The following is a 14,836-nucleotide window of genomic DNA, read 5'->3' on the forward strand; positions in this document are numbered from 1 at the left end:
TGTCTGGGGCATGCACTTGTGAAGGCTTGCTGCAGTGCCCTCCAACAGTACAACGGGGGCGTGGAGGGAGGAGGTGATAGAGTAATAAAGATTTGTGGGATATGGAGATTGCGAAGAAGGCTTAAGAAATGAGTTAGTGATTTAAAACACTAATTAAGCATCCCCCTGACACTTCACTAAATACAGCCCAAATCTCTGGGCTCAGTATTTACCACCCTTCCCAGCTGAGTCCCAAGCTCCCTTTCCACCCTGTCTCACCTTTGCCCCCACCTTTTCCTTTCCTCCACCCAACACTCCATGCCCCTCAGTGAACCACAAACCTTTACATTCTGCACACCTGGCTTCTCCTCAGCCCAAAAGGCCTCACCTTGTAATTACAGGCCGTGCACCTGTTGGCTGAATGATGGGTGGTATCCCTGCTATATTAATAGCATTGCCCTGCCCCCACTTGTGGATGGGGACATGTTTTGTTTACTGTGATTCCCTGGGGTGCTTAGCATCCTGACTCATACTTAGTATTTAATAATTTTCCAACTCTTGACCAATTTTGTAAACAACCATTTTGATAAGACAAGTTTATTATATGGCTCTCCAACCTCTGCTTGTCAATATACCTTGAAGGTGCCTTAAAAAGAAAAGTTGTAGGACTTCCTGGCAGTCCAGCGGTTAAGAATCTGTGCTTCCACTGCAGGGGTACATGGGTTCAATCCGTGGTCGGGGAACTAAGATCCTGCATGCTGTGCGGTGCGGCCAAAAAAAAAAAAAAAGTAGTGATAGAAACTAACTGAACCACACTGGACTCTATTGGGAGCAAAGTGCTTTCAAAATAGACCTGTTGGGCTGGGCTGTGAGGATAAGGCACCTAGAACTAGCACAGCAAGTACTGTGTAATTTAGGGGTTACAAAAATCAAAACTTATCTGATTGGTTGAAGCCATCAGTCTAGAGTTCCTGATGGAAGGGGGAAATCTGTGAAAGAGGAGCCACACAACAGGCTGAGGACTCAGATAGGTCCCTGGTTCTGAATCACCATCCTTCAGTCATTTATATTCTCAGCCACCTGAAATAACCACCCTGGTGCTCCAGGATAAGTAAAAACTGTACCCTCAGGAAAAAATAAAAATAAAAATGGAGTTAGTGAATAAGCAAATGGAAATCCATGGTATTTAAATGTTTATAATCAGTTTTAGCATTACATGTACAGATCAGTAATGTAATCGCTATGATACCATGTGTGTCTGGTCAACTTTTTAAGGTATAAAAGTATTTAAAATAATTTCATATACAGCTGACCCTTGAGCAACATGGGTTTGAACTGCTTGGATCCACTTACACGCAGATTTTTTTCAGCAGTAAATACTACAGTACAGCACAATCTGTGGTTGGTTGAATCCGCAGGTGCAGAATCACAGATAGGGAGGAACTTCCGTATAGAAAGCCAGCCATAACTTATACGCAGATATTTGCCTGTGCAGAGGGCCAGTGCTCCCAACCCACTGTGTTGTTCAAGGGTCAACTGTACTAATTTGGGGAGTTTAAATGCTTAGAAATATTTAAGTAATAATTAATGCTTAAACACTTGAAAATTTGTCTAAGTGGTTAAACCTGAAAGTTTTCATTTATTAGTTGTTAAAACAGTTTGTACATATTTAGAAAAATGTTAATCGCTTACTATCTGAAGAACTATTCATTTGATACTTTTATTAGACTAGTAGATTGATTACTAAATAATGCACAGAGGGTTATAGGTTTTCCCCCTCTACACTAAGCCCCTGGGACTTAGAAGCCTTCTAAGTCCTGGACTGCCAGGAAGTCCTCATATCCCAGAGTCTTAGAAGCCTTCTGGGATATGAGGAAGGGTTGTGCCCTTTTCTTACTCCAGGCCTGTGGGCAGTGTCCTGAAGGTAGAATGTGGCGGCTTGGGCCGCCATAGTCATCTTGCTACGTGGATGGCAGTGGCTGAGGATGGTTGAGGGAAAGGATGGAAGAGACCTGGAGCTACTGTCTTGCTCTTCCAGAGAAGCTCCTTCCACTGGGGATTTTAATTACTTGCAACTTTACAGCCTGCCTTTCCACCCCACCCTCACTTCCTTCGCTGGCTCTCAACCTCGGCTACACATTGTAATCTCTTACTTATGTTCCCTGGACCCCAACCCCAGAGATTCTGATTGAACTGGTCCAGGGTGCAGCCTGGCACGAGACTGCGGTGAACTCCCCAGGTGATTCTAACGAGCAACCAGGGCTGAGAACCACTGCTCTAACTGTAAGCTCTTCTTTTCTCTTTGGAATTTTATCTTTCTATCTCTTACTGTGGTTATCTATGTCTACTTCTTCCTTCTTACTAGGCTGTGGGCTCCCAAATGGCCTTCCAAACAATGCATGTGGCCCTTCCCAGCTCCAGGTGACTTCAAGTGTCTATCGCTGATAGAAGTAGCAGAGTTATGCCTTATTTGGAATTTAGGTTCTATAGTCTATGCTTATGGCATCAAATGAGTCAAAATCACCCTTGACAATCCCTCAGGAAGGCTCTGTTCTGGGAGCCTGATGTCCTGTCTCCCCATGACCATCTACACAGACCGTTTCCTCCTAGACCAGAACAGAAAGCTGCCCTCCTCCACCAGGCACTAGAGGAAGTAGGTGGTTGTGTTTAGGGGCCATCTTGCATAAAAAATACACATTTGAACAGATGCCTCACCCTCAGCACAGCAGGAAGTTCATGCCATGAACAGCTCACAGGAACCAGAGTGCTGACCCTACAGGAGACACACATATCCCATCTCAACCCACTCTCGAGCATATGGTCCTCACATCCACCAGTGGGTGGAATCACCCACACCATTCAAACTTTTTGTCAAGGATGTAGAGCTGAATTCATGTGAGGTACTATATGAAGCAATGTCCCTCCACTGCACAATTCTATCCAGCTCACACAGGTCTTCCCCTTTCTTCTCCCTGTCCCACAAGCAGCTGGCCCAGCCTCTCTCCTCCCTGACCTCCCTTCCGTCCCTCTTAAGGCTGATGTTCCCTAGGACTCTATCCTTGGCACTTCTCATTAACTCTTCTTCCTAAGGGCTCTCATGGTGAGAACTCCTTCCTCAGTTCAGGGAGATGTGGCCCAAGAGGATTCCCACTTTGGCTCTGGTAAAGTAGGGGAGGAGGAGTAAGACCTCATCCAGGCCTTGGGGGCTGGGCTTGCAGGACACAAAGGAACAGAGTAAACGCTTTTTATTGAATGAATGGATGAATGCATGCTTGATAAGAACAGAACTTGTATCTGCCTCCAAAGGACCCCACCCCCACTCCCAAGATATATTCTGAGGCTGAGATTTTCATCTGCTCACCTAGCACCCCTTCTGCCACACCAAGCCACACCAAGCTCACCAGTGCTCATAGACCTTTAATCTATAACTGCCTGGCCACACTCCATCACTGCCCCAGGATGGAAGGGGGGGATAAAGATGTATAGCCAGCTAGACCATGCCAGCTCTGAGTCCAAGAGGGAAGGGCTAGGTCAGGCTGGGACCTGGGCAGGGGGCTCCCGGCCCCAGGCGATGAGGGAGTTGCTGGCCTGGGCAAGCTCGGTGATGGATACCCGGCCCCGCTGTCGGATGAAGTTAGCCATGGCAGCCAGTTCCTCTGGGGTTATGTAGATGAACTTGCCCCGGTCGTCAATCACACCTGTGGGGACATGCAGGTTGTGGGGCTGAGCCCTCCCCACCTGACCTGAGGATGCCCACCCACCCACCCCTCCTGCCTGTCTACTTGGCCTTTCCTGGCTGTATCCAATCTTGACTAGGTGAGTCAAATCAGGCTTCCTTGCCTGTCCTCATCACTCAAAGCCATCCCCAGGCCTTAGCACGTCCTCCTTGTAACTGCATCCCCCTCCTCAGTACACTGCTCCCCCAACCCGGGGTGGTCATCCTACCTCTGCAATAAGTCCCTGCAGCCCCACATGGCTAGATACTCCCCAAGGCCAGGGCCCGTAATGACTGATTCTTATCCTCTCACCTGTAAGAGTTCCCTCAGTCAGCAGGTCCTGGATGCGGTTTATGGTGTCCTATGAGGAGAACAGTTCTCAGAGCAGAGATGGGTGCTGCCATCCCCAGAAAAGGCACTCGCAACCTCCCTCCCACCATAGCCAAATCTCCTCCTCTCCTTCTCATGGCCACCCTGCAATGTGACTCCATGTTTCTCCTTTGGAGGGACCCAGAGAGAAACGGCTCTGGTCCTGGGACCCTGCAGGACCCCTGAGAGAGTCTCTCTTCCAACCAGGGGAGAACCGTTGGTGACATTTGGCCGAGAAGGCTGGTATAGACTGTTGTAAGACAGCTGTCAAGGTAACTGGATTTGGGCTGCTAAGAGTGATGGGGTTTAGACATTTTTCTTTTTTCTCCCTGCCTGTTTTCCAACTAGTTAGAAAGGCAGGATTCCTGGGGTGCCAAGAGATTACTACACTCTACTCATTCTTGGTTGCGGGCAGGGTGGAAGGGGCATCAAGACTTTCCATCTTTAGGGCAGGCCCTCTCTTACAGCCACACAGACCCCACGGCCACACTCCATGTAACAGGCTACCTTGTAGGGCTTACCTGAGTCCGCAGGCCCACCTGGGAAGCCAGGTCTTCCAAGAGCACGACCTTGGACTGCTACAAACAAAAGGAGGAAAGGGAGTGAGGCTGAGCTTGGGCAAATCCTTCTCAGCACTGGAACCCTCTGAAGTTGGCATTCTGATCCGATCTGCTCTGGGTGGCTGGATAAACACTGTGCAGATTCCTATGGGAGAGCCTTGCTCCCTTCACACACTACTCACGCACTCTCCCAACTACCCATATGGAGAGACACACACATTCATAACCTCTCTCATTCCCTTGCTTGTGGGCAGAGATCTGCCCAAAACTACCACCTGCCCCCCAGGCTCCTGGACTGAAGACCACCCTGAGAAAGACTCACAAGTGGAGAACCAAGCACAGCTGCCACCTTCTCCTCTGCAATCAGACGTATCTTTCTAACATCTTGGGCAGGTTGGAAGGGGAAGCACCATAGAGATGAAGGGGAGGGGTGACAGTCACCAAAAGCTATTTAAAAAAACTTTTTCTAGAACTTGTATTTGCTGAGAACCTGCCAGGACAAGGTACTGAGAAGGTGCTGGGGAAGCAATGTTGAAAAAGACATAGCTCACAGCCCCGCCAGGAGGAGTGTAAGAACATGGAGAAGAACAGAGCAGATAAAAGGCCCCAGTAAGCCAGGGCCTCGGTAGAAGCTCATTCTTGCCTCGCCTTTGCTCAATGCCCCCCTGGCCTGGAGAGTACCACAACCCTGACACGCCCATACTTCTTTTTACCCATCCTCTTCACACTGTATGAGCCCCCCCTTAACATAACTATTGATAACACTGCTCAGTGCTTTCCACACATAGCCATGTGCCACGTGCCTCCCTCACATCCTCAGGAGAAAGGTTAGTTCCCAGGGATGCAGCTGAGGGTCCACTGCTGGATCCTACGCATGCACCTGCCCCTGCCTCCCCCGCAAACAGACGGCATATGACTTGAGAGAAGGCGGTCTTTTGCGTTTCTGTGAGTCTTCCATAGCAAATGAGCTGGGGTAGGAGTGACACGGTGATACCGCCCCAGCTGCAGATGGCATGTGACTGTTTGAAATGCCAAACCGAATATGTAAGCAGGGAGGCAAGTGAGTGGCAGTTGGGCCAGAGTGTGGGCAAGCACAAGGTGACCTGGCCAGCCGGCCTTTACCTACAAAGCAGAGAGTGGGTGCTGGGCTCCAAGCGACAGCTCAGAGTGAGAATATGGAGTCACCCCAGGTGGTCCCTGAAAACCTGGCCTGAGGGGCTGCTGGGGCCAAAAGTGTGTTTGGAAAAACAAACCAACCAACCCAGCCTCAATCAGAAAGAAGAGTGGAGTAACAAGAGCAAGCTATGCCTGTGCACATAACTGCTGCTCACAGAAATGTCCCTCCAGTTCTGAAACCCTAAGACGAAAGGGCCCATCCCCTTGGAGCCAAGAGGAAGGCGGGCAGGCTGAATTTTGGAAGTTCTCCTTCTCCCTGCAGACAGCAGCTCTGGGAGAATCAGCTAGCACAGGCTGGAGAGACTTCTAAACTCCAAAACAGTTTGGAGAACCCCCAGAAAATGGCCCCTCCAGAGAGGTGCTGAGAGCGAGGGCTGGCACTGCCCTGGGTACCTTTTCTCAGGCCTCTGCCTTGGAGAGGGGGACCTGAAGCTGATGAAGGAGGGCTTCCTGGAGGAGAGACTCAGACTACATTGCTGCCCACTGGGTAGGTGGGGACAGTGAGCTCCAAACAGCAGCAGGAAAGTGTGAGATACCCTTCCCAGGGTTGCAGCCCTCAATCAAGTGTGCCAGGGTGGAGAATGGGCTCCATGAGAGGGGAATGGCGGCAGTCTGAGGGAGCCTTCTCCCTCTCGGGAGCCCTGGCCCCCAGCTGTGAGCCTAGCCCCTCGCCGGCTGGGAGGTGTCTAAGCCCTGCTCTCTTCTGGGAGAGGTGGGGGAGGGTTAGCAAGCCCCCGGCTCCTTGGCACCCCTGGTTACCACTCCCACCACCGCCTCTGCTCCCTCTGCATTCCTTCCCTCAGCCGCCTCTGCACCCCTGAGCTGCACTTGAAAACCTCTCCCCTCATCGCATCCTTTGTGGGAGAGGAGAAGTTGCTTAGCAGCAAAGCAGAGCAGGACGTGCTTATGCAACGCAACCCGGAGCAGTATCCGGGAGGCCTGCGCTACAGCTGTAGACAGAAGGGGGCACACCTGCTGCCCTGTCCCAGGTTCCAAAGGAAACATCATCCTATATCCCCCGGAAGACCCAAGTTACTGGCTGGGAACACATGGCAGGGGATGCTTGTTTCACCTCAGTAGAGCCTCAGTATGACAGAACTGGCAGAAAACACGCATGAAGAAACTTGAAAACACAGAGACTCACTGAGCATGGGGTCTAAAGAGCAGGGAAACTGTCAAACCCTAAGCGTGAGGAAGCGATCATAGACTCACACCTCCCACACAGACCAGGTCCTTCTCCACCTTTGGGGTCAGAGGAGAAGGGACTCTCCTGGCCAGGAGCCCAGCAGCTCAGCCTCTCTTTTTCCACCTGCCCACTCCTGCACGAGCTTGAGTGAAACGCCTGCAGCCCCCGCTCAGGCCTACTCCCTCCAGGCCCTGAAGATGCATCCAACATGCACACAAGAAGCAGGCAGCTGACACCCAGGTTATGCTCTGTGGCTTCTTACCTTAATGTAGTTGATGAACTCGGCCAGGAAGCTGTGGGACTAGAGGAGCAGAGAAATCAAGGTGAGTATCCCCCTGGCAGGGGCCACAGGGTCTATGCCTACACACCTGCCCATCTGAGTGCCACCTGCCTGCCCTGCCTGTGTGCCTGTCCAACCACCTGCGTAAGCAGTAGAGCCTCCTGTGGTGTGGGGATCGAGGCGCCACTTCTCCCAAAGACAAGGTCTCAGCCGCTAGAGCCTGCTGATCCTGATGCCCACCCGCCACTCACTGTCTGACTGGGGAGGCAGGTGAGGAGCAGCGGGGTGTCTGGGACAGGGTGTCTCGTCTTTTTGGGCACAGGGAGGGGTTTCCTAGGGGCAGTGGGCCCACCTGCTCCTCAGTCATGGTCTCGCCCACACCCTCTTCCTCCACCACGAAGGCCTCCTTCAGTTTCAGATACTCTTCATGCTCCCGCTGGGCCTGCTCCTCCCGGGCTTTCCTCTCCTCCTCCTCCTGTGGACACAGAAGAGGCGAGAGTCAGATATTTTGGGGTGAGTGCCCACCCTATCCTGTTCTGGTCTCTGCTGCCCCCACAGGGCAGCAGAGCATCCAGACCAGCCCTTTCTCAGGGACAGAGCTCCTTTAAGACCTTGATCCCTCTGGCCCCTAAGCTGAACAGCAGGATCCCTCTTCTCAATCAGTTCCATCACCTCCCCGATGAATGCTGCTCAGCTCCCCTTTTCCTGAAAATCCTGCCATGAACCCCCCCATAATATCCTCCAGTCACCTCCCCTCCCACTTCCTGTCCTGTCACGTCCAAACTTCGTGAACAAACACCCAGTTTCCCTTTCCCACCAATCAGCCATCCCTCCAGCCCACTCCAATCTGGCTTCTGCATACTCAGCTCTACCAAAACAAGTCCTGCTATGGTCTCACCCATGTCCTCCAACCACAAAAGCCAAAGGACAACCATCAGGCCTCATACCCCTGTCTTCTCAGTGGCCTGGGGCAGAGGCAACCATCCTTTCTTCCCTCCCTTGGCATCCAGACCCTACCCTCTCCTGGATTTCCTCCTGTTCCTTGGGACATTCTTCCCGCCTCCTCCATCACTCAGCCCTGTCCCTTCTTTCTCCTTCACTCTCTGGGCCACCTCACCATGCCCACAGCATCAATATGCTGTCCTTGTCAGTGGCTGCCACAGTTGTATCCCCACCCAAATCTCTCCTTGCAAACGCACGACTGCCCAAGTGGCGCACCCACTGGGCTGTCTCACAGGCACCTCAAATTGATTATGTCCCAGAAAGACCCTGTGATCTACTCCCCACACATCTGGTACTCCTCCTGGGCCCCTGGCTCAGTGAATCACACAACCATCTGGCCAGATGCCCTGGTCAGAAATGAGGCCCCATCTACCACTTCTTTCTTTAACTTCTGGAAAACTTGATCCACCCATGTCATTCTATCACCAGCACAACGTACTGCAACAGTCTCGCCCCAAATCAACCAATTTTCCAGAATTCTCAGAACGATCTATTTTAAACATGAAGCTAAAGCTGGGACACGGAATATACAAGATGAGCCTGGAGCACTCTGCAGTGTCAAAAGTAAGAAAGTACTTAAAAAAAACTAAACAATAAGGGTATGTCAAAGGTACACAGGAGCCAACTAAAAGAGCTCCCAGTGGCCAAAGCTGGAACAATCTAAGCAAAAAAGTAAATAAGATAGCACTGGATGGGACTTCCCTGGCGGCCCAGTGGTGAGGACTTCGCACTTTCACTGCTGAGGGCCCAGGTTCAATCCCTGGTTGGGGCACTAAGATCCCACAAGCCACGTGGCGTGGCGGGAAAAAAAAAACTGATAGCATTTGGATTATAATACAAAGTTCAAATAAATATCCATAAGTCCATGTGGATACAAATAAACAATTGGGGACTTCCCTGGTGGCATAGTGGTTAAGAATCCGCCTGCCAATGCAGGGGACATGGGTTCGAGCCCTGGTCCGGGAAGATGCCACATGCCGTGGAGCAACTAAGCCCATGCGCCACAACTACCGAGCCTGTGTTCTACAGCCCACAAGCCACAACTACTGAGCCCATGTGCCGCAACTACTGAAGCCTGTGCGCTCTAGGGCCTGTGCTCCACAACAAGAGAAGCCACCGCAATGAGAAGCCTGTGCACTGCAATGAAGACCCAATGCAGCCAAAAAATAAATTAATTAAAAAAAGAAAAAAAAATTTTAAATTGCTTTAAAAAAATAAAACAACTGAATAAATAAAGAAGAAAAGATAAATCTGTACAAAAGAATTCCAAATACTTTATGTAAATACTCTCCTCTTAAGAAGGTGGAGCATAGCTCCCTACCCATTAAGTGTGGGCTGTGCAGTGACTTGTTTCCAAAGAAGCATGGGAAATGGAGAAATCTGGCAAATATAACCTTAGCCAGGTGATCAAGGTTAACATACTAGTGATAAGTCAAGTTGATAACATGTACCCTTGCTATGTTGTGGTGAGGATGACACTTCACCTCCGGTCTTCCTCCCAGAAATCTATAACCCCCAGTCTAACCGTGACAATAACATAAGCCAAACGCAAATAGAGAGACATTTTACAAAATACTTGCCCAACAGGTCACAGAACTGTCAAGATCATCAAAAGCAAAGAAAGTCTGAGAAACTGTCACAAGCCAGAGGAACCTAAGGAGATATGACAACTAAGTGTAATGTGGTATCCTGGATGGAACCCTGGGAAAGAAAAAGGATATTTGGGAAAAGCTAATGAAATCCCAATAATGTGCCAAATTCACTTAATAATAATGTATTAATATTAGTTGTGAGAAATATACCACAGTAAGGTATGATGTTAATAATAAGGGAATCTGGGGTGCAGGGGAGAAGAGTCCCAGAATATTTAAGGTGCATTATTAAGTTCAATATTCAGAAAGCTAAAAAACTCTCTCAACTAATGCCTCCCCTCTGCTGTGTTCCAGCCCATCTGCTATAGCACCCATAGCCAGGCTTCCTGCCATCCAGTGTCCCTGGACAATAGGGCCAGTAGAGGCCAAAGGCACCACGCTATGGGGTCTTCCCAGCTGGGCAGCCCTGGCTCTCACCCTATATACCCCACATCTTTGTGATGTTGCCTTTCTTCAGCATCTGATTCTCAGAAGGAAGGAAGCACCTGGCAAACAAAGGTTGATTCACCACCCTTACTGCAGTGGCCTCCATTCCCTGAGCATCTTCTCTATGCCAGGCCCCAAACAGAACCTGGTACAGATACAATCCACCATCTCTTACAATGCCCTTTAACAGCCTCAAGATCCTTAGGATCCAGAACCCCCCCTCTGCCACCTTACCTCTCTGACCCCTTTCCTTCTTCCTTACCCTGCTTTAGCCACTCTGCCTCAATGTTCTTCAAATGCTTTAGGTGTGTCCATTAAATCACATGCACAAATTTCAGTCTCAGGCTCACTTTTCAGCAGCAGCTTTACAGAGGCTGTGCCTAGAGCTCAGGGACCAAATAAACCAGGGCCTGCACCTGGCTCAAGGCCCCTCTTCTAGGCTGGAGGTGTTGGGAAGCGGCATGGGTATCAAGGCTGCCTGGGCAGCTGTCAGAAGTCAGCATCGGGGGCCTGGCTCACCTTCTGTTCTTCCTCCAAGCGAAGCCGCTCCTCCTCCTTTTTCCACTCTGCCTCACGCTGCGACTCAAGGCGTTTCCTCTCCTCACGCTCAGCCTCCTCTGCCTGGAGAAAGGCCTTCATGGGGGGCACATCTCCACCCCCAGCTAGAGTTTGCCCACCTCCCAAACAGGCCAGGCCAGGCAAGGCCTGGCCACAGACCAACGTTGCAGGAGACAGAGACAGGCGAGCATCAAATACCAGCCCAGCATGCAAAGAGCCTCGAGGGGAGGGTCTGCCATTTAGAAGACTCTTTCCCACTTCTCAGAGCTGCACCCCATCCCTCCTGCTTGCCTCACGCTGGGCTTTTCGTGCTTGTTTCTCCTCCAGCTTCCGCAGTTTCTTAGCTCCAATTTTCCCTAACAGGTGAGTTTCCACTGGCTTCTCGATGTCTTCTTCCTCTTGGGCTGAGTATGGTCAGAGAAGGACACTTCAGGTCCTGGCCACGGAGGACTGATGATGATGGATCCACCCTACCCCTTGTACCTCTCCTTATGGGGGGTCTCCTTCCACTCACTTGCAAATACCACTAGCCCAGCTCTGCCCTCTAGAGGCCTCTGCCACGCAGATATTCATCTGGGGGGGGCGTGTGTTAGGTGTGGGGGAGAAGGGAGGGAACCATGGGGCAAGAAAACAGATGATAACTTTAGATCTGCATAGCCATAAAGAAAGCACTCTAACCCAAGGGTTAAGCCCTCAGGAAATGAGTGTACCCACACAAGGAGAGTGCTGGAATAGAAGGAGTGGACTGGGCTTCCCTGGTGGTGCAGTGGTTGAGAGTCCGCCTGCCGATGCAGGGGACACGGGTTCGTGCCCCGGTCCGGGAAGATCCCACATGCCCCGGAGCGGCTGGGCCCGTGAGCCATGGCCGCTGAGCCTGCGCGTCCGGAGCCTGTGCTCCGCAACGGGAGAGGCCACAACAGTGAGAGGCCCGCGTACCGCAAAAAAATAATAATAATAAAAAAAGGAGTGGACTGAAAAACTCTCTAGGTCAATCTAAAGACTCCTGCCCTTGGACTTCCCTGGTGGTGCAGTGGTTAAGAATCCGTCTGCCAATGCAGGGAACACAGGTTAGATCCCTAGTCTGGGAAGATCCCACACATCCAGAGCAACTACGCCCGTGTGCCGCAACTACTGAGCCTGCACTCTAGAGCCCATGAGTCACAACTACTGAGTCCACGTGCCGCCACTACTGAAGCCCATGTGCCTAGAGCCCTTGTTCTGCAACAAGAGAAGCCACCGCAATGAGCCCGAGCACCACAACGAAGAGTAGCCCCCGCTCGCCACAACTACAGAAAGCCCGCACGCAGCAACGAAGACCCAGTGCAGACAAAAATAATAAATAAATAAATAAAAGACTCCTGCCCTCCTGTTTGGACACTGAGAGCCAAAATGAAGGAAGAGGGGGTTGGCTCAATGGAATAGGGATCGGGGTCCAGAGCTGCTAGTCCCCGGGAGCAAAGGCTGGATCCTAAGTCTCCCCTAACTATATCCTATGGCTCCCAGATATCCCTCCCACACTATGGCTTCACACCCCACTCTTCTGCCCAGCTTTGAGGGTCCCCTCACCCTCTAACCCAGGCCCTTTCTCCACCAGGCTGGGCCCCTCTCACCTGGGATGACGGCCTCCCCCTCATTCTCAACTACTTCTGCCCAGGCCACCCGCTGGGCTCGACGCTGGGCCTGCAGGCGGCTGTCCAGGTCCCTGCGGCGCCGGGGCCTGCCCCCAGTTCTCTGCTCCTCGGGCTCCAGGGGCTGAGGCTGGGCCACTCGGCCTGCTACTACTGCCTCCTCCTCATTGTGCAAAGGCTCTTGGACAGCTGTAGGGAAGAGAAGAACCATGATTCTGTCCGGCAGCCCAAACCACCTCATGGCAGGGGGAACAGCGTCCTGGAAGCCTCACCCTCCTCTGCTCAACTTCCTCCAGGCTCCCGCTGCCCACAGCACAAAGTCCCAATTTCTCAGCCTGACTGTGGAGGCCTTCATAACCTAAACCCAGACCTTGGTCCTATGCAGCAAGATCACCCCATCCCTCCCACCTGTGCTGCTTATCTCTTTCCTCCCAAGGACCCACTTTTCCAGGTGACCTGTCAGGAAACTACCACCCTGCAAGATGGAGCTGAAGCTCTACCTCCTCTAGGAAGCCCACCTTGACCTCTCCAGACCTCATCTGAATGCCCACGGCAGGACTGCATTTATCTGTTGCCTAACACCACCTGCCATGGTTTTATCTGGCACCCCAATCAGAGAGCACACCCGAGGGCTGAGTCTCTCCTCTCAAGAAGATTTGTTGGCTATTTGCCTTACCTCAGCTTCTCTGTGCCCGCCCCCGCCCCCACAGATGCTCTTAAGTAGCTTGTGGGTCCAAGGAGGGGGAGAGACATATACACAAACCCATATGCTGATAAGAAATGATGGGGAGGGGGGCAGGATGGAGGATGACAGGTGTATCTGTTCTGTGCCCTGGAGGATGACATGGACTTCCGGGCGGGGTGCAAAACAAGGAGGAAGGTGCATGGCCACATGGGTATTCTTGTGAGTGAAGGAGAGAGCTTCCTGGAGCCACCTCATGCTCTGTTCAGCTCGTGGGTAGGTAGAAAACTTAGGTTCCCCCTCCTCGTCAGCTGCTCTGGAGCCAGCCTGGGAGGGATGGGAAACCCCTGTGGATCCCCCAACTGGCGCAGAGAAGGGCTGCCCGGATGACGGATGTGAGTGCCCGTCAGGGCCTGGCCCTTCTGCAGTGCCAAGGGGCGAGGGGAGAGATGAGGCAAGGCTCTCTTTTGGGGCCAGGAGAAAGGCGTAGGTACCCTGCTACTCTGTCCCCGAGCCGCAATCCTGCTCTGCGGCTCCCCGCTGATCCCCCTTCGCGCACGTATGCGCATGCGCGCAGCCTGCCTGCCGCGAAAGGCGCGGCTACCTCGTCAGCCCAGCCAGGCAAGCCGGCGCATGCGCAGGAGTCGCGGCTCGACGGCCTACAGAGGCTCCGGAGTCAGAGAACGCGCGGCCCCACAGGCCATGGCGTGGCGACATCTCCTACCTGCTACCATCCGGCTCCGGCTGCGAGTCAGGAAGAGGATAAGGCCGACAAGCAGAGCCGCCGCCACCAAGTACACTACCGGGGCCACCATGACAACGGCTTCCAGATGGAACCAGCCAGCGCGTCCAGCCTGAGGCCCGGGATCTCCCAGACCCCGCCTAACGCCCATGTGGCCCCTCCCGTTTCCCATTCTAGGCTCCGCCCACCACTCGGCCCCGCCCAGGCCGCACACTTAATTTAGAGGCCCTAATTTTTTTCTCAATATGCTGTACAGCAATGAATGAATGAATGAATTAGCTGTATAGCAAAGTGATTCAGCTATACATATATATCCTTTTTTTTTTTTTTGGCCTTGCTGCGCAACTTGCAGGATCTTAGTTCCCCAGCCAGGGATTGAACATGTGCCCTTGGCAGTAAAAGCAGAGTCCTAACAACTGGGCTGCCAGGGAATTCCCTACTTTTCTTTTTTTTTTTAATATTCTTTTCCATTATGGTTTATCATAGGATACTGAATATAGTTCTCTGTGCTATAGGAACACAGAAGATAGGAGCTTGTTTATCTATTCCATATATATCAATAATAGCTTACATCTGCTAACCCTAACCTCCCACTCCATCCCTCCCCCAACCCCTCCCCCTTGACAACCACAAGTCTGTTCTATATGTCTGTGAGTCTGTTTCTGTTTCATAGATAGGCTCACTTGTCATATATTAGATTCCACATATAAGAGATATATGGTATTTGGCTTTCTCTTTCTGACTTACTTCACTTAGTATGATAATCTCTAGTTGCATCCGTGTTGCTGCAAATGAGAGGCCCTAATTTTTAACTTTAAAATGAATTCTGGGGGAGTAAAAAAAGTTAAGTGGAAATTATTGCAAATGATTATGTGCAGCG

General features: G+C 51.6%; 1 protein-coding gene across 1 annotated transcript; it reads right to left on the reverse strand.

Moving 5' to 3' along the window:
• Positions 1-3,222: 3,222 nt before the first annotated feature.
• On the reverse strand, positions 3,223-14,268 carry DDRGK1 (DDRGK domain containing 1). Its single transcript, XM_029222006.1, has 9 exons — positions 13,939-14,268; positions 12,515-12,721; positions 11,196-11,308; positions 10,866-10,967; positions 7,619-7,741; positions 7,249-7,287; positions 4,586-4,642; positions 4,008-4,056; positions 3,223-3,677 (listed from the first exon to the last, which is right to left on the reverse strand). Exons 1-9 carry the CDS (start codon positions 14,126-14,128, stop codon positions 3,511-3,513), a joined length of 1,047 nt encoding a protein of 348 aa, XP_029077839.1. The 5' UTR covers positions 14,129-14,268; the 3' UTR covers positions 3,223-3,510.
• Between the last annotated feature and the right edge of the window lie 568 nt (positions 14,269-14,836).

The sequence above is a fragment of the Monodon monoceros genome, unplaced genomic scaffold (genome assembly GCF_005190385.1).
Source record: "Monodon monoceros isolate NGI ecotype Baffin Bay Population unplaced genomic scaffold, NGI_Narwhal_1 Super_Scaffold_13, whole genome shotgun sequence".
Taxonomy (NCBI): Eukaryota; Metazoa; Chordata; class Mammalia; order Artiodactyla; family Monodontidae; genus Monodon; species Monodon monoceros.

What these genes read in the sequence shown, in the direction of transcription:
- DDRGK1 (XM_029222006.1), bottom strand. Translation starts at nt 14,128, where the DNA reads ATGGGAAACGGGAGGGGCCACATGGGCGTTAGGCGGGGTCTGGGAGAT. An exon ending in CCGGAGCCGGATGGTAGCAG is followed by an intron (nt 12,722 to 13,938) that starts GTAGGAGATGTC and finishes TCTTCCCTACAG; the next exon opens with CTGTCCAAGAGCCTTTGCAC. An exon ending in CACGAAAAGCCCAGCGTGAG is followed by an intron (nt 10,968 to 11,195) that starts GCAAGCAGGAGG and finishes GCCTTTCTCCAG; the next exon opens with GCAGAGGAGGCTGAGCGTGA.